Source organism: Stenella coeruleoalba, assembly GCF_951394435.1.
Source record: "Stenella coeruleoalba genome assembly, chromosome: 4".
NCBI lineage: Eukaryota > Metazoa > Chordata > Mammalia > Artiodactyla > Delphinidae > Stenella > Stenella coeruleoalba.
Window position 1 is genome coordinate 86,193,378 of NC_137149.1, and position 19,245 is coordinate 86,212,622.

Consider the following 19,245-nt stretch of genomic DNA (forward strand, 5'->3'; position numbering starts at 1 on the left):
TGAAATGGAAAATTGTTGATACTTTTTGGTATATGGTTAATGTTAAACTATTACTCAGGAATATGTGGAACAGTGCTATCTATTCTATAAGTGAAATTCAGTCTGATGAAGGTAGGGGAAAAACTTCTCTCCAAAATAAAAATACAATAATTCAACTTTATCCTCCTTGCACTTTTATTAATCTTTAAATGTCTTTCTTTTGATTATATGCATGATATATATTAGAAAGCAGTGCAGGGAATAAAGCACAGATTCTGGCATCCAGAAATCCTAAATTCAAATCCTTATTTTTTCTGGTTACTTGAAATAATATAATGATGCTTGTTTTTATAACTCTGAAGGTGATTAAATATAATAATCTGTTAAGCATACTGCTGGGAAAATAAGTAGTGGTCATTTTTTGATTTAGAAAAATTTTATTGCCGACTACCTTCATCACATGATTTTAACAATTTTTGTTCCTTCAGAAGGATCAGTTGAATTCTCAGGAACTCCACAATTATGGTCTTTGGTAAGTTGGAAATTACTTGTCTAACCATTGATCCTCTTTTCATATGAGAACTCAGTACAAAGATATGACTGTATTCTACAAAGGTTTTTTTTTTTCCTGTAGTCTAGCTGCATGAAGACACATTAGCAGTTAGAAATAATTAAATTGTCTTGGACATTTGCAAATTTTTGTTTCATAATAATAATAAATTTAAATAGCAATAAAAATTAGCTCATCTAATTAATATAATTTATTACATTGAAACTTCTATACAAGTATAGGAGTGTTGATGTTACTAATTTTCCATCAAGACTCTGGTGAACCCAACAGTGGAATCCTATTCTTTATGATCACTGCAGTAGAAATCCTTAGCAAGTCACATAGTAAAACCAAGTGTTTGTCTGTCAAAGAAAACAGACTTAAATGTCTCCAGGTTTGTTTTAATTACTTTAATCCAGTGTATTGAAGTTTCTAATTGTGTGTATGTGTGTGTGTGCATGTGCGTGTGTGTGCCTGTGTGTGCGTTTTCCCTTTCCAGTGGTGGAATCTTCCCTTACAACAGATCAAAATAAGGAAAATGATAAAAGTCTGACATATGTGCAAGCTTTTTCTTTGAATTACCTTGCCATATTTTCTGTTACTGCAAAGGAAAATGCTACCTAGTAATAAATTGTCTGTAAAACTTAAAAATCAGGAGCAATGGGTATGTACATCAGTAACAGGAAAGCACAGATAACTTTGTAAGCTTCATCTTAAGATGAAGAAAAAACAACTTTTAAAATGTATCATATCATAACAGTGCCTCTTCCCTTCAAAACATGTGACATAACTAACCACATATTTCTTTTTCTATTTACAGATGGGACTGAAAATTCCATGCTCTAAATTTCTTTCATCTATCATGTAAAACCATTCTATCCAAAGGCTTTGACTGCTATTTTAGAATAGGACAGTCCCAAATTGAAGGCACTCTTTCTTCTTGAGCTCTCTACTGTATATTAGATAGCATATCATCCTTAAGTGAAATTGTCCTAACAGTTTATTGTCTAAATTCCAGTTGTATCATGCCAGTATGAAAGCCACTGCGTCAGAGGGAATTAAAGTCTTTACTAAATTTCTGTATGGAAAATTTGTTTTAAAAGCCTTTGAATCACTTCTCCTGTAAGTGCCATCATTTCAAATAATTGTGTGCAGTGACTGAGATTTTTTCTTTCTTCTTTTCAATAAATTACATTTTAAGGCACCATTCTATTTTTTATCATTAATCCATTCAGCACAATTTACACAATCCTGTGAGTCTTTATGTATATAACATTTTGTTTCCACTGAACTTTTATGACACTTTCAATCAAATTTTAATGAAAAAAATTAAGTGTTCACTTCTAGCTAATGCTGGTAGATTATAAACTGGGTCTAAGATATTTCATTTGAAGTCAGCTGTTTATAGAATATTTTCTATGAGAACATAGGTGTGGTTGCAGAGAGGAACAAGTGTGGCAGTTGTGGGTGCATTAGGAATTTGAACAACCTAGTTATGCTGTTTACTTATGCCATCAGAACTTGTTTGGGCCCAGTTCATTTGATTATACTTGAGTTTATAACTAGGTAGATTAGATAACAATGATTTAAAGAATTAGCACAGGACACACAGTAACAAAGTATTCATGGTGAGCTGTTTAGTGTCCTCCAAAACTCCAATGAGGAGTTATTTCTCAAAATGACAATAGTTGCTTACTCTGATATCTTCAAATACCCAGGTGAAATTTACTTTCCAGGGTTTATTACAGGCTTCCCAACCAACCCAATCTGTCATGACTTTTTAAGAGCCTTGTATCCCCCAGATCACAAAACACAGGTAACAAGGTCTCTTGTACCACAGCTTAGACAATCTAGATAGCTATCAGTGGTTCTGTTTCTTATTAATTAAGTATATACATAGACATAACATCCAAACATGTATTTTTTGCCTTGAAAAATTTTTTAAAAAGCCATTTAACATTGGGTCTCCTGTCTTCTCTGTGTTAAGAAGTACAAGGTGAAACAACTTGTTATTCAATCTAGAGAAGGTTTGTCAACATACTCAGACTACTGGACCTGCAGGAAATTAATGGAACGTACAGATCACTATGTCTTCATAAAATGTATCTCCCAGCTTCTATCATCATGTCAGTTCCCAACAAATCAACAAAACACAGCTTCATGTGTTGTGAATCCTACAGGAATAAAGCCATCGATTTAATGAATGCATGATGAACTGTAGTGCAATAAAACAGTCACATTTTTTGTAGACTAAACTGTGATGCAAGACTAGAGTAGATTTGTCCTTAAAAACTGTCCTATGTGAAAACAAGTTCTGTTTTTAAGATGAAAGCAAACTGCTACTGGTATTTTCTTCTTTTTCTTTAGTTTTTAAATCAGAATGGAGAAAAAATCATTTACTAGCTGTAAAATAAGTATCAGGAATTTATCTGATGTGTACCACATTAAAATACCACCTGTAATAGGTGTCATAACCTCATTAAATTTGAAATAATCTGTTGTTATTCTCCAAGAAGCTATTTCAAAGGCCAAGTGGGGAAGTAGAATAATGATGTAATCCACTATCTTTTAGTCTTTGCATCTTTTAGTGTTTAACAGTTGTTGTAATTCTCACAGAGATGCAAAATTATTATTTTCTTATAGAAAAAACCACAACAATGGTTTCTATTTGGTATTTTTTGACCTCCTTACACCATACATTAGGGAGGTAATATGGGGATTAGACCAGTTGCTAAGTATATCCAGTCAAACTATACACTCTGAACTTAGGACTTATCATAAATGGTTTAGACTATCACTAGGCTTGAAAGGAGGCAAACTTGGGTGGCAACACAAATTATTGCTTGACTCAAAGAAATCTCAACATGAACCAAAGATTATCAAGACAGTCTCCATTCCAAGTAATGAGTGGTAAGACAGAGCATGGAATCCAGAGTCTGTAAGAGGATCAGATAGTACCCTTTATCCAGGTAAATGCCCCAAATTCATAGTCTGAAGATAAGTACCAGGGTTGGAAATATGATGTTATAGCATGATCTTTCCTGTAGAATTTTGACGTTCCCTTCATTCCAGGGATATAGATCCATAAATTGATTCTTATTTGTAAATAGCAGGTGGGTGTCACTCTCTCTAATAGTAGCTTGAGCCAGAGTTTTGTTCACCAGAATATTTTTGTATTTATATATCAAAAAACAATGTGATAAGACAGCCATTAATTTTCCTAAGGATATAATAATGAGCCTCACACAGAGATCATGTCTGGTTTGACCATTTCTCATGGAATAATTACCCCATTCACTATATCTCTGAAATTTTAAATTATCACTTTGCTTCAGAGTTTACCAGTTATCACTTGGTTTGGTGACACTATTCTCCTTCCGTTTCCCCTGAGGTCAGAAATACAATTTCAGTTACTTTACACCTCCCACTCGAGTTTTCAGTCAACTGTCGTTAGGCAGAAAATATTTTTATAAAAGTTTATTCTTCACGGAAAATTTAAAGGAGAGTCATTTATACTTTGTCTATAGACACAGGGAAGTGATGGGCCATTTGAACTAGGCATATCTATTTACAGATGTTTAAATGTTTCCATTTGGATTATGGTTACCAAACTGCCTTCTAGAGCTTGACAAATAACACAAGTGAGTAAAAGAAATGGCTGTGAAAAAATGGTGTTGACAGTGAACAGAAGAATGTATGCATTCCTCTTCTGCTACTCCTTCCAATCCATTGTTGACATGCAGGAGTACACAGGTCAAGTGTGACCAAGTATTGGGAACTTCCAGTTCATATCAAGGTTGAATCCTGGTTATAGTGAAGCAAAAGTGAGAAGTGGGAAATTAAGGTAACGATTAGCTACAATAAACAAAGAAATCATGATTTCATCATGAAAAAGAGGCACAGTGAGACTTTCAGGAGCATTTGGGATCTGGAGTTTCTCTAAATTTTCCATCTCTTCCAACATATTTCACTTTCAGTAGTTGGGATCCTACTGTCCTAAATTTCACAAGACCTACTCAGTTTGAAAATTCAGGTCATTTTAATCACTATAGATTAAATGTTTGTGCTCCCCCAAATTCATATATTGAAGCCCTAATCCCCAATGTGATGTCATTTGGAGGCGGCATCTTTGGAGGCAATTAGGTCATGAAAGTGGAATGTAGGGGCTTCCCTGGTGGCACAGTGGTTGAGAGTCCACCTGCCGATGCAGGGGACACGGGTTCGTGCCCCGGGCCGGGAAGATCCCACATGCCGTGGAGCAGCTAGGCCCGTGAGCCATGGCCGCTGAGCCTGTGCGTCCGGAGCCTGTGCTCCGCAACGGGAGAGGCCACAACAGTGAGAGGCCCGCGTACCACAAAAAAAAAAGAAAAAAAAAAGTGGAATGTCTATGAGTGGGATTAGTGCCCTTACAAGAAAAGATATGAGAGAGATGATCTTTCATTCTGTCGTGTGAGGATACAGCCATCTGCAAGCCAGGAAGGGAGCCTTCATCAGACAAGATCTGCTGGCACCTTGATTTTGGACTCCTAGTCTTTGGAACTGTGAAAAATAAATGTTTGTTGTTTAAGCCATTCATTCTGTGGTGTTTTGTTATGAAATCCTGAACTAAAACATTAATTTTATAATTCAAAAACTCCATCTTGGATTTTTTTTTCAAAAATATAAGCTGTATGGTCATAAGTGGTGAAAGATCCACTAACATAGAACCATGAGGTACAGAAACTTGGTTCTCTTCTGTCAGGAATCTTATGGTTCCAAGTGACATAAATAAATCTTATCTCAAAATAATGCAAAGAAGAAAGGAATTTATTAATTTATGCAAATAAAAATTGCAAGAGTAGAGTACAGTGGGATTTAGGAACTTGAAGGTAGTCATTAACACTTTTGTTCAAACTTCACCATCATTATTCCATGGACTGACTTACTTTGTAGATGTGGGTAGCCCACATCTCAGGGGTTTATGATCATTCAGGTCCTATAATCCTAGAGGAAGTGATAATACTGCAGTTTCCCTGAGTGTCTATGCATCAATAGAGGAATGTTAATTTTTCTGTTAGGTTCAAGAACCTCTCCCATTGGAGATAAGGGATTGTGGTATCATGATATTCTTGGCTTGGAACATATAGTCACTTCTTCATCCAAAAGCAATTAAAATATTCTAGCTACATTTTAAGATATACCAAATTGCAATTGTAGAAGTTCAAAATTAAATTTTGTATGTTATTTGAGATTTCATTATTTCAAAAAAATTTCTTCCATGGGGAATAAATTTCAATGTCTTCCCATTTGCAAGCTTTGCTCTTAATAATTTTAGTAAGGCAGAACTTTTTTGGTTCTCTACTTGTTAAGTAATTTGATCAAAGATTTTCAGCTGATTTTTGAACAAAATGTTACCAAATTTTGTACATTTCATTGTATTTGTTTCCTAGGATTGCTATAACTCAAAAACATAAACTGGGTAGCTTAAAACAACAGAAATTTATTTTCTCAAAGTCTGGAGGCTAGAAGACAGAAATCAATGTATTGGTTAGGGCCATCTCCCCTCTGAAGGCTCTAGAGATCCTTCCTTGCCTCTTCGGAGCTTCTGGTGGTTGCCAAGAATTCTTGGCATCCATAATTTGTGGTTGTATCTTATAATTACATCACTCCATTTTCTGCTTCTGCCTTCTCATGGCTATCTTTCCTCTGTGTATATCTGTGTATGTCTCTGTCCAAATTTCCCTTTTCTTATAAGAACCACAGTCATTGGATTTAGGTCCCATACTCTAATCCAGTATGACCTTATCTTAACTTGATTACACCTACAAACAACCTATTTCCAAAAAACGTCACATTCACAGGTACCAGGGCTTAGGACTTGAACATAACTTTTGAGGGGAAAAAGTTCCATACACTATAGTCACTGATACAGAAAATTCAGTATTTTTGTAGTATAGTTAGATCAGTTTTCATATTGGTTCTCTCAAAGACTCAGGCATTTCTTTAATCTAACTGGTACTTATTAAAGAGAAAATACATTCTCTCATGTTAAAGTATTTCTTTAAATTCAGTATCAACTTTGTTAAAATATTTTATATTTATTCATTTTGTGTTTATATAATAAACATTTATAAATGTCTACAACTTCTGCTTCTATTTAGATTGATTGTTTACTGAAATTTGTTTGGAAGCAATTATAAATTATGTATATGCCTGTACCCTATGTAAATGGAGGTAAGGAAAGATGAAAGCAATGCAAGAACAACTTCACTACAAGTTGAAGGATAATCAGCAGGTGTGCTTTATCAGCACATAAGATTTTTCCAGAAAGGCTGTGCATACCATGGGTTAATCTCAGCTGGTCTGGATTGGCTGTATGTTTGTCTTCAGAGTTACTGACCCTTGGCCAACACTATGATATTTAATAACTGAAAGTAAATTGTATTCTGTAACCATATGTCTGTGAGTTGCTTCCAGCAGGATATATCAGCCTGTCAACATTGTTTAGTAATAGTTGAATATGGTTTGCACCAGATTTCAGTGGAATCTAGGAGTGGAGGAGCAAATTGGGGTTTGGCTTTCAACGGTTAAAACTAGTCACGTAGCTAGAATATGCCTGTATGACTAGCTTATTGTAAGAGATCCTCATCACAACAAATATTTTTGAGCTTCCTGGTATTGAGGTACTTTGCACACCCTCGATTATGGTTTAACATGTGAATATGAAACATATCTTTTGATACCAAGCAGTGGAAGGATAAATAAAGTTTGCTCCTTAGATTTCAGTGCATACCCTTCTCCTGTTGTTGTACTCTATCTTCTGCCTGTAATAAAGCTGTTCTGTTAATATAAACTGTTTGGGTCCTCTGAATTGTTTTAGCTATTAAAAATGGAAGGTGATTATTGTGTAATGACCACCTCTGAATAATATACAGAAAATAAAAGAAGGGAGAATTAATGTGCAAGTTCTCTCTTACCTCCTGCTTCTCATTTTAAAAATTTCAGCCCAGTGGGGGCTAAAACTATGCGTTTCACAGCAGCATTAACCAACTATTCCACAGCTTCTGAGGAAACCAGGTTTTATGCCCTAGTATGTAATTACATTCAAGTCCAAAAGCAAATAATTGATTCTGCATTGGTGAGGCCCCAACCACAGGGAAAAGGAAGAAGGTAGGCAATGTACTGAGTGCTCACATCTAAATGAATTACCACAGAGTACTCATCTTACAGGCTAAGGGAAAGAATTTCACTAATACCTGAGAGCACTTTCTCACATTCCCTATCAAGTTCTACCTTCCCTCAGATAACCAATAGTCTAGTTTATCTCATCAGATATTAATTGCTCATAGATTCTAATAGATTCTATTTATGGGGCTGTACATTCCACTATATTTTGCGTCCAGTTACTGTCATTCAGTGTTATTTATATAAAATTCATCCACATTGTTTTGTGTGACAGTAACTCATTCATGTTAATTACAGTATAATATCCCTTTGCATTGTATACCATAATTTATTTATACAAAATACTGTTAATTCACACTTATGTTGATTTTAGTTTGGGATATTAATAATAACGTTGCTAAGAATATTGGTTAAATGTTTTACAGCATATATGTGTATATGTATATATGTATAAATGTCTTTAGAGCAAACATATATAAATATATTTTATATATATATATATTTATTTATTTATTTTGGTTATATACCTAAGAGTGAAACTGCTAGTCATAAGATAAGCAGATGCTGATCTTCGACAAAGACTAATGCAGGTTTCCAAGTTGCTTGTACCAGTTAACATTTATTTTAGCTCTGCTTTTCATTCCTTTTGTTTGCTTGTTTTTGCAAATACTTGGTATTACCAATTCTTATCATTTCAGTCATTCTGGTGGTTGTGTCATGATATTATTCAGTATCTTTAATTTGCATTTTTTTCTGAGGACTAATGATGTTGAGCACTTTTTATATATTTATTGACCATTAAGATAACCTCTTTTGGTGAAGTGCCTATTCAGGTCTATTGCCTACATACTACTACATCAGTTGCCCTTGTTATTGAAATATGCCCAATTAAATTTTGAGCAAGTTGGGGACTGGATTCAGACAAAAATTTGTGCTTAGCCATATCACATTTGGGATATTAATTAGGTACTCAGATGTGGAGGCAAAGAATGCAGTTGAGTACGTGAGTTTGGGGTTCAGAAAAGAAGTAAGTTTGGAGACATACATGTGGAAGCTCTGAGCTCATGAATGGACTTAAAGCCTTGGAACTGAACAACATCAACCAAAGGAAGGCTAACTTCTAGGGTAGTCCAACCTTTAAAGTTTTGAAAAAGGAGAAAATGCCAAAAGGGAGACTGCAAACAAGCAGCTAGTGAGTTAAGAGAGAAACCAAGGGCTTATCAGGTTTAGGATTTCAAACGAAAAGAAGTGTGATATTTCAAACAAGAAGGAATGGTCAACTCTACGAAATAGCACTGAGAGGCTGGGTAAAATGAACACAGATTAGTAAGATAAAAGTTATTAGTAATCTTCAAAAAAGTGGTTTCCATAGGAATAAAATCTTGATTGGAGCAAGCTAATGAGAGAATAACAAGTGAAAAAATGGACACAGCAGTTTGGATACTTCTTTTATGATAGCCATCATAGAGTAACCAAAGAACTGTCAAGGATGGAATTTTTCTTTAAAAATAGGAGATATTATGCCTAAGTACAGCTTGGACTTGATCCTGTGGTGAGGAAAACATTGAGGATGCAGGAAAGATGAAATTAGACAAGTCACTGTGTAAACTCAAGGGGATGGAATTGTGTATAAAAATGTAGGATTTGGTAGACAGATAATTCATCACGATGAAATAATTACTCCACAGACAGAGACAATGGATATCAGAGCTTCACATAAGTCTGCTCTCTTGGGTATTAATTGCTAAAATCACATAACTCAGCTCATTCTGATTGTGATACTGGCTCTTGCTGCTCTGGTGTAAGTGAAGTCAGGAACATGGGGCAACCAGGAACACCTATCATGTACCGTGTAGTGCACTATTCACATTACAACTTCAATAAAACCCCTTAAATTGACTATTTTATAGATGTAGAAATGGAACCTCTTAGAGACTAACATGCAGCACCATTTAGCTACCACATTATAGAGCTGTGATTCAGATATCACATTTGAAGCTTTTTTTTTCCTATTTATTAGGTCATAAATAAATTAGGTCATAAATTCCTAATTTATGACCATAAAATTTAACAGCTAATGCTGAATACTTCTGAAAGTGAAAGGCACAAGTGTAATAGTTCAACTGAAATAATAGGTATAAACCAAGACTTTCTAGAGTGTATGCAGCATATGATCACCCTATCTTTTCCTCCACCTTTTGATATCCTCTGGTATTCAATTCAAAGCATTCTATTCAATTTCAATTTTTCCACGGCTATTTTTAATGCCAATAATAACTTTAAGTTAAAAATAAAGAGGCCAATTACATCTGAAAAATTATAATAAAGACAGGAAAGCTTAAATATGCCTAAGGATTAATTTATTGAAATGACTGGTTAGGAAAGAGATTCTTAAAGAAATAATAAACACAAATCCAGAAATTATTTTTATACATATTTTTGATATGTTTATGGTATTTCCCACTTAAAGTTGAAATTTTGTTGAATTAAACTTTTGAAAATATAGAGTTTATAAGTCAAATTCAAATTAAGATGAATGCCATATAAAGCATAAAATAAATAAAGGAATAAAGTTGCATATTTTTCCATGTTGATTCATTTAAAAACTATTTTGGTAGCATGATGCAAGGATTGAAATGTTGCCACATTTCCAGTCGCAGTCAATTCTGTGGAATAGAGAACAAATATAGAATTAGTTATATGGTATAACTCTTCATCTCTCCCCATTTGTAATTTTGGTGGGACTAATTCATAAGAGAAATTTTATTACAAATGCACCATGTTGTGCCCTATCTTGGAGGCATATAAAAGTTCCTCTAGGACCAAATATCAGCTCACTTGGAATTGTTTTATGTCTACTGGATCATGATCACAAGAGTATTCACATCTTAAGAATCTCAAAACTATATTCTATTCCCTTTTTAAGCCTTATGTCTGGAATAAGAAACTGTATTTTTACTCATAAATTAAAAGACAATATATAAATTTTAACTGATAACTAATTGAAGTTCATAAAGCCTAAGTTAGAAATGTGAATGCAGTTGATCTTTAGAATAAGCTCTAACATGTTTACATAAAAGTAGAAGAAATTATTTTCAGTTTTTCCTAAAAATGATGATAATCAAGCATAAGGATATAGGCAATTGAAAGGAAAATAATCAAAACTGTCAACAGCACATACATACAATTTTGAATTATTTGAAATATAAAAGATACAAAATTTCAGGTGCATAATTAATAGTCAGTCATTGAGAATAAATTGATAATTAATAATTAAGTTGGTATATTGATGGAAGTTGCCACTATTTGGGGCTTATCCAGGAAAATGAAATGTAATAAGATATTAACTATAAAAATGATCAGTCTATCTGAAACTCCTAAAGCTTACCAAAAGTGAGGAGGGGGCATTAATTTTGAAATCCTCTTAGACCTTAACAATTAAAAAATTGTATATTGTGAAATATACAATTCACCTTTTGGCAAGAACACTTTCCCTAAGAATTTCATGAGTATTGAAATAAACACCTCAGTATTTTGCCCTCATATGCTCGTACATCAAAAACAAGATGTGAAATGAGGCATGTGGGGAAATAATTGTGCACAAGCAAAACTTCAAAATTGTAGAAAATAACAAACTTTCTTAGGTTTGTTATTCCCAACCAAATGAGGTTATCAAATTTAATTCTGGCTTTAGTACACCTTAATCCTCTTTATCTAAATTATCAACAGACCAGTTAAATCATAGTCCCTGAAATTATTTCTTCCCAATATTCAGTTTCTTCTACATAGAAAGAACAATTATATCAGAATCTCCATGGGTAAGCCTAGACATTGAGATTTAGGTGTGTGTGGGGGGGAAGTTCTCCAGGTTATTCTATTTGTAGCTAATGTTGAGAACCACTGATCTAAACTATACGCATTTTGGAACGATTCATTATTCATTTTCTCTTTTATTCTAGAGCTTTCAATTACTCTAACATCATAGAAACATCATAAGTGAAACAGCACAATTAGTAAATTTGGACTTACAATAACAGGGTAGAGCCCCCGGATAGGACCAAGTACAGGCTCCTGGTACAGCAGAAGGGCCTGGATGGGCATATCTCTCTGGAGGTAGGGCACCACTTGCTGGGGAATAGGCAGGACTTTGGGCTGAGAAAGGGACTGCAGTGGCTGAGGAGGAAACATGGGGGTAGGAGGAAGACGATGGGGAGGCTGGTGCATCAAGGACTTGAGCAGAGGCAGAGGAAGCTGCAGATTTTCAAGATCAGTGAGAGTCAGGCTCTGGCTTTCAATAAAGGGCTCTACTGGAGATTTAGGGAAGCGCATTTCTTTATGCTTAGGAAGGATAGTCTCCTTAGCTTTGGGGACTTCCATTATTTCAGGCTGAGGGAAAGGCACCACCACAGGGGGCTGAGCAAGAGGCAGGATGTTTTGTGTAAGAATAGGGTAAGGGATTGGCCCAGTGTAGGAATAGACTAGAGGCTGTGGCTGGGAAAAGTGGTGGATTTTATCCTGGCGTTCATCCTGGAAAGAAGGAAAAATAGTCTTTGCGTCTGTAATTCAGTTATAATTGTCATTCATGATGAATTAACCTCCTCTCTTTTGAACAATAATTCAGTGAAAAGAGAGAAAGAAAATCTTTCCCTTACTTTGGTTAAGAAACTATTTGGGGTCCTGTGAAGATTAATGAGTAAAATGCCCACTAAGGGATTTCTCATTAAGCCACTTCCTTCATAGGTAAATCCACAGAGCCAAAAGAAATCAATGTTTGGAGATTTCAAGACTTGTTTCACCTTTTCCTGAGTTGCCTGCAGAGCTGTAGCTATATACTTTGGTCTTCAGAGGGTACAGACTTTTCAACAATGTGTTGATAATAGTCAAAATTGTTTTCATATAATGAATGAAGATCTATTTTAAAAAGACTTAAAGGGATAACTCCAAGGTTTATTTTTTTTGTTTTAATGAAAAGTAAGTCTTAGTTTGTTTTTTTAATTCAAGGAATTATTTAACAACAGCAAACTTCTAGCACTACTTCCCTTGGTAGAAGGTGGTAATCTTGAGTCTTTAAAGAGGCATCAATTTGTAAATTCATTTTGATTTAGCAAATATTTGGTGTAAGTTCCAGACAATCTAACTTCATTAGTAAAACAGGAAAGCTTAAATATCACAATAGAGTAAGTATGTTACCACAAAAGTAATTTATTTACATAATTTTATGCTGTTCCCAATCCTTATTTTTAAGCAAGCTCTGCTATTTAATAACTATGTGATATTGCCACACAACTGTGTACTCAATTGTTCTGTACCTCACTTCTCTCATCTGTGTAATGGAAATACTTTTAGGAACTTCACACATTCATAAATGTGAGTATAAAAGCTACAGAATGCTAATGTAAAATCACTGAATATTCACTGTGTGCCAGCTCATCAATCCTGGGGATTTATGAATATTCTCAATTTACAGGTGAAGAAATTGAGGTACAGATAAACTTGGAGCCAAGGTTATACAGCTGATAAATTAGGATTTTTGCCACATTCCTTCCCTCCTCTCTTTCCTCACCATACCCATCTTGAGAATAAGGGGATCACAGTCCCCTATCCAGAAATGTTCCTACCAATGTGCACTTATTGAATACAGGTATACTATTAGTAAAATGAATAAACCAATAGTTATTCTTAGGAATTTATTCTAAATTCTGGAAGCTGATTATGTGTTTAAAAATGTGTTTAAGTCTTTAAAAATATTTTCACCTTCTCAAAGTTTAGTTTCTTCCACTGATGTTTATATTATTACCATTCTTTAGACTGGACATAATTATTATAAGTATGTTTTCATGTATTATATTTCATTATAATTTTCAAAATATACTAATCATGAAAAAATTACCTCTGTTTGCTGCTGTTCCTCATGTTTAAACTTCTCAATTTTCTGCTAAAAAACAATTACACATAAAGAATTGTTATTATTTGTAAAAACCAAACAGGAAATTTTGAATATATGTACATTTAAATATGACGGTTTTACCTCATTGATGTGCATAACAGATTCCTTTGGAAGAAAAAAATAAAATCACGTTTAGTTTTAATGAACTATTCTTAGTTGTCAACATACATCAGAAAATGAAGACATTTAATAGGTTAATGCAGACATATTGTTTGATAATATCATTATTTTAATTGCTGAAACTTTATGTTACACTATTCTGAATAAATCTGTGTATAAAAGAACAGATGATGCAGTCAAGAAAGAAAAGAAAATTAGTGAGCATAATACCAAAAGAGGCATTTAACAGAAGCTAATTTCTCTTTATCACCCTGTTCCCTTCTTATGACAACAAATGATCTCTAATACCCTCAACTAGTTCTAGAAGAATAGTCATTGAATATATATGATAATAACCATTGATGCATTTGTTAATCATTCTTAGTTCCCTTGTTATGTTTAGGTTTCAAATGAATTGTAAGAAATACATACCCTCCCCTAAGGACCTTATAACCTTTGCAAAGAGACAAAGTATATTGATGTACCATTTAACTAACAGGTGATAACAGACCCAAAAGAGTGGTGCAAGCATTAATTTCTACATGACTCCCCCAGGCAGATTTAGGACTACACTAATTCTCACTGCCTCTTATTTACTAGATTGCTATTACAATAACAAAATATGTCCATTTGCACGTCTCTCCACTCTTTACTAAGGGCATCCCTCTTTCCAGTTTGTACCACAGCTCCTAGTCAAAGTCTGATACAGAAAGTGCTCAATAAATGTCAAAACAGGGAAAGAGGTTAACATAGAGTTCAAGATAGAAAAGAGGACTGTATGTATAGTTCATCAAAAAAAAAAAAAGCAAGGCACAGTGACACAATTTAAGTAGCAGGCAAACTTAGAAACTGCTAGAATACTAAATCTTCTAGACATTTATTCTGTCTTTAAACATATACAGTGGAAATTTACATTAGTTACCTGTCAGAACATAGCTACATTGGCTTAACTGCCCTAATGTAATACAAAAAGAAAGTACAGTATTTTTTTGTTCTAAATTTGGGAAATTGCCTCCGAATGAAGGTTGTCTTACCTCACTGCTTGAAAGGCTTTTCACAGTCTGTAAAGGAAAAAAGAAATCAATAATCAGTTGAGTCTTCTACTAGATCATCAGAAATTGTTATTACTTTATGGTTGGAAATTTTTCTCTGAAGAAAAATATCTTACCTCACTGGATACAATGCGTTCTTCTTTCTATAGAGAAAAAACAACACCATTTTAGTTCCCATAGCTAACCCATTATTAAACATTTTTCCTACCTAATTTTTACCTTCCTTATGGAGAGCTATTTCACAAATTTGAGAAATAAAAAATGTTATATGTCTTTTGAAAGACTTGTAATTGCTTTTACGGCTTTCAAATTTAGTACCTTTTTATTGGTAGATTTTTATTTTACCTTAATGAAGAGTCTTTTTTATGGGTAACAGAAAAGGAGTTATTTTAATTTGTATTGAACACTTTTTTATTATGATTATGAATATATTTATGATTATTCATCTTCTGGAGTACCATCCTCTGTTGAATATACACAGGTAAGAATCAGCCCAGTTCCCTAGAGTAAGAGATATGTATATTTCATCACTGGAATAAGATATATTTATCAAGATTGCACATGCATGCAATTGTATTTGTGCAATATTACTCATGTTTTTGTTCTTATGTGTGTTTCTTCTTGTTTGTCTGCTGCTTATTGGTCTGTTTGCTTTTCCTTTAGGTACTGGTGGCACAATACTGTAGAAGAATTTGACCCAGATTTGTGGTCCTATAGGATTCTGTTGAGATAGAGGGTGAATGTAAATGATTTTCTTAGAAGTCAAAAAAAAATCTGGGATCCTGCATTATTTATACATTTAAAATGTTGGTAATACTACATTCTGCAAATAGGCAGATAGTACTATTTCTTAGTTATTTCAAGATATTTTTCTGTACTTACCTCTCTTGCAAGGGCAAGAGCCAACAAGCAGGCAAGGATGAGGACCTTCATGGCTATTAAGTCCTGTGAATGGGGAAATGAGGAAATGGTATATTACTTGTCAATCTAATGCATTTTCTTATTTGGGTAGGATTACTTTCCTTTAAAAGAAACCAAAGATAATGTAAAACAAAAATGTCTGGGGACTTCCCTGGTGGTCCCGTGGTTAAGATTCCATGCTTCCACTGCAGGGGGTGCGGTTCAATCACTGGTTGGCGAATTAGGATGCCGCATGCCACATGGCATGACCAAAAAAAGAAAAAAAAAAGAAGAAGAAAATGTCTGTATTGTAGAAAAAATACTAATAGAAGTTTTATCGTATGACCAAGGTCAAAATCTACTATGGCTCCTTAATCTTACATACCAAGTTTATATTTCATTGCCAGCCATTCAGATATTTTCAGCTAACAGCCCTATCCTACTTTATTCGTTTTCATCTCATTCATGGTACTTATGAGGGCTTTTTAGAAAGACAGAAAAAAAGTTACAAATATTTACAGAAAGATTAATTAGTTGATTCATTTATTCAAAAATATTTATTTAGGGGCTTCCCTGGTGGTGCAGTGGTTAAGAATTCGCCTGCCAATGCAGGGGAGATGGGTTCGAGCCCTGACCCGGGAAGATCCCACATGCCACGGAGCAACTAAGCCCGTGCACCACAACTACCGAGCCTGCGCTCTAGACCTGCGAGCCACAACTACTGAGCCCACATGCCACAACTACTGAAGCCCACACGCCTAGAGCCTATGCTCCACAACAAGAGAGGCCACCACAATGAGAAGCCTGCACACTGCAACGAAGACCCAATGCAGCCAAAAATAAATAAAAATAAAATTTTAAAATATGTATATTTATTTAGCACCTTTTATTGTCAGACATTGCTTAGGTGCTGGGATTTTAGCAATGAGCAAAATATTAAGGTCTCAGTCCTGTTGGAGCTTCAGTTCTATTGAGAGGCAACTGATCAAAGAAAATGTATACAAAGAAGAAGATCATATTTTATTTTTATATTATTCATATCTTATTCATATCTTTATTTCCAATAAGACCACCATTTTCATTTTAGCATTTCTTTTATTTGCTCCACTTATCCAGACATTTTCTTGGACTGATTGGACTATCTCTTCTCCATGTATATCCACCTCTCAATCTTCATCCCCACATGCCTAATGCCATCTCTTCTCATTTGTCGCACATAATTTTAGAGATCATACACTCTGTTTATTTTCTCTCCATAAAAATGTATACTTATCCCTTGATGATTTACCAAGGTGTCAGGTTCTTTGGTCCAATCCCCACTCTAGGCTACTTCTCCTTGGAGCATAACGTAAAATATGTTATCACTTTTCACCAAAATGTACTAAATGGTTGGTCTTGTTGCATTTCTATAAGTTCTTGTAAAAAATAATGTTTGTGTCACCAATATCCCTTGACACACAATCTTCAATCCCGGATTTTCAAACTAAATTAAAAATTTTTTTCTAGATTTTTCTCATGGGTGTTAATTCTATATTAGTTTTACTTTACCTAACACTTCTATAAATTTCTAAAAATTTTTTATTGTCATGACTCAAAAAAAGAGTATGGTACTATACTAGAATTCATTACAAGTAGGAGAATATTATTACATTTTCTTTATTTTATAATTAACATTTTATATACAGATTTTCAAGCAAGAATTTTATTATTGACTAATATACTTTGAGCTATTCTTTCTTTCAGATCATATATTTCCTTAATTTTTGTTTCCTGGTCATCTCTGTCAGATCTAGAATTTTTGTACAAAGTAAAACACTTTGTTTCTTTTTAACTTAATTCTGTGTTTCATGTATCTATTTTAATATTTTTAAATAGTATAAACTAAATGATAAACTGGGAATTTGGATGTTCTAAACAATTTTGATAAATACACTCTTCTTCTAAAAATATTGTCCATTTCTTCACTACTCTATTTCTTGACTCAGTATGCTACTTCTATAAACTATTTGTTGGCTAACACTTTCTCAGTGAAGAACCTAGGGGTAAGACGAGAATAAAGACACAGACCTACTAGAGAATGGACTTGAGGATATGTGGAGGGGGAAGGGTAAGCTGTGACAAAGTGAGAGAGTGGCATGGACATATATACACTACCAAACGTAAAATAGATAGCTAGTGGGAAGCAGCCGCATAGCACAGGGAGATCAGCTTGGTGCTTTGTGATCTCCTAGAGGGGTGGGATAGAGAGGGTGGGAGGGAGGGAGACGCAAGAGGGAAGCGATATGGGAACATATGTATATGTATAGCTGATTCACTTTGTTATAAAGCAGAAACTACCACACCATTGTAAAGCAATTATACTCCAATAAAGATGTTTAAAAAAATTAAAAAATAAAAAATATTTACTTCAAGAAATAGATCTTTTAATATAGCCTGTTAACTAGTCATGTACTAAAGAAAATAGCAATCACTGTTACTACATTTTGTTAGACTCAGAAAACATATGCTGTCATTATAATTTTTATCAAATCTTTACAGGTACTTCTATTTTTTCAAGCTAAGTGCTAAAAATATTGTTAGAACTATCTTAAATACTCTAACGTTTAAAGATATATTTTAAGTAATTATATTCTTTCTATATCTCAACTTAGTTTGAAATAAAGATGAGGAGAGGATATATTGAATTATCTGAAATTCTTACCTTTTTTCTGAAGTAGAGGAAAAGAAGTGAAGAAGGAGCTGAGTGGATAATGGTCTGCTTTTGTGGCTCTTTATATAGAGTATTTAATGGCATGCTAATTTTGTGGTTGAAATAAAATCAATAGTGAGTTTGAATTCCAAGAAGTCTGCATGATTAGAAAATGAATTCTTCCTCTTATCTGTCCCCAGAAATTCTGGGGATCATTTTAACAAGGGAATAATTCACAATCTGATAAAGGAAGTGAAACTGTCCAGTACTTACAGACATTGGCTGGGGGACAGTGATGTTCTGGCCCAGTCCCCAAGTTATTGTAACCACAATAAAGTCTCTTAGTACTTGGTGGGTCTTCAAGATCTTAATTGTGGGGAAATCCTAATAGACACCAGAGAGACACAAGCCACACAAAGGACACAATTTCATGCTAACCAGAATAGCTGTAGTGTTTTATGCTATAATGCAGAAAATGACAAGCTAACAAGTCCATGACGGTAGCTTAGACCCAAAGAGGGAAGAGAGTTATAGGCTAAAAAGAAAGGAAGAATAGGGTCTTGAATATGAGAAAGAAGACACTACAATTAAATCAAGTAGTGAATCTGGGTCATGAATTGCAAGGAGTAGGGAGTAAATGGAGATGAGAAGAGAGAAAGAGAAAGGGGTCAGATAATGATGGGCAAAGCATACAATGATCCTAAGGAACATAAATTTCATTCTCTAGATAGTGCAGATTTGTTGAAGGGTATTAAGACAGAAAGTAACATTTAGAGAATACTTCTACAAAATGAATGATAGTGGTACAAATTTATTAAAATGGGGCAGCCCAGGTTTGGCCTCATATCTTTTACAGTGAGTCAAT

At 34.2% G+C, this 19,245-nt stretch overlaps 1 protein-coding gene across 1 annotated transcript; it reads right to left on the bottom strand.

Annotated features, from left to right (window-relative positions):
- Positions 1–11,683: 11,683 nt before the first annotated feature.
- On the bottom strand, positions 11,684–15,724 carry CSN2 (casein beta; the record flags this gene model as incomplete). Its single annotated transcript, XM_079919820.1, has 6 exons — positions 11,684–12,220; positions 13,584–13,628; positions 13,722–13,745; positions 14,774–14,800; positions 14,908–14,934; positions 15,674–15,724. 6 exons carry the CDS (start codon positions 15,722–15,724, stop codon positions 11,684–11,686), a joined length of 711 nt encoding a protein of 236 aa, XP_079775946.1.
- Between the last annotated feature and the right edge of the window lie 3,521 nt (positions 15,725–19,245).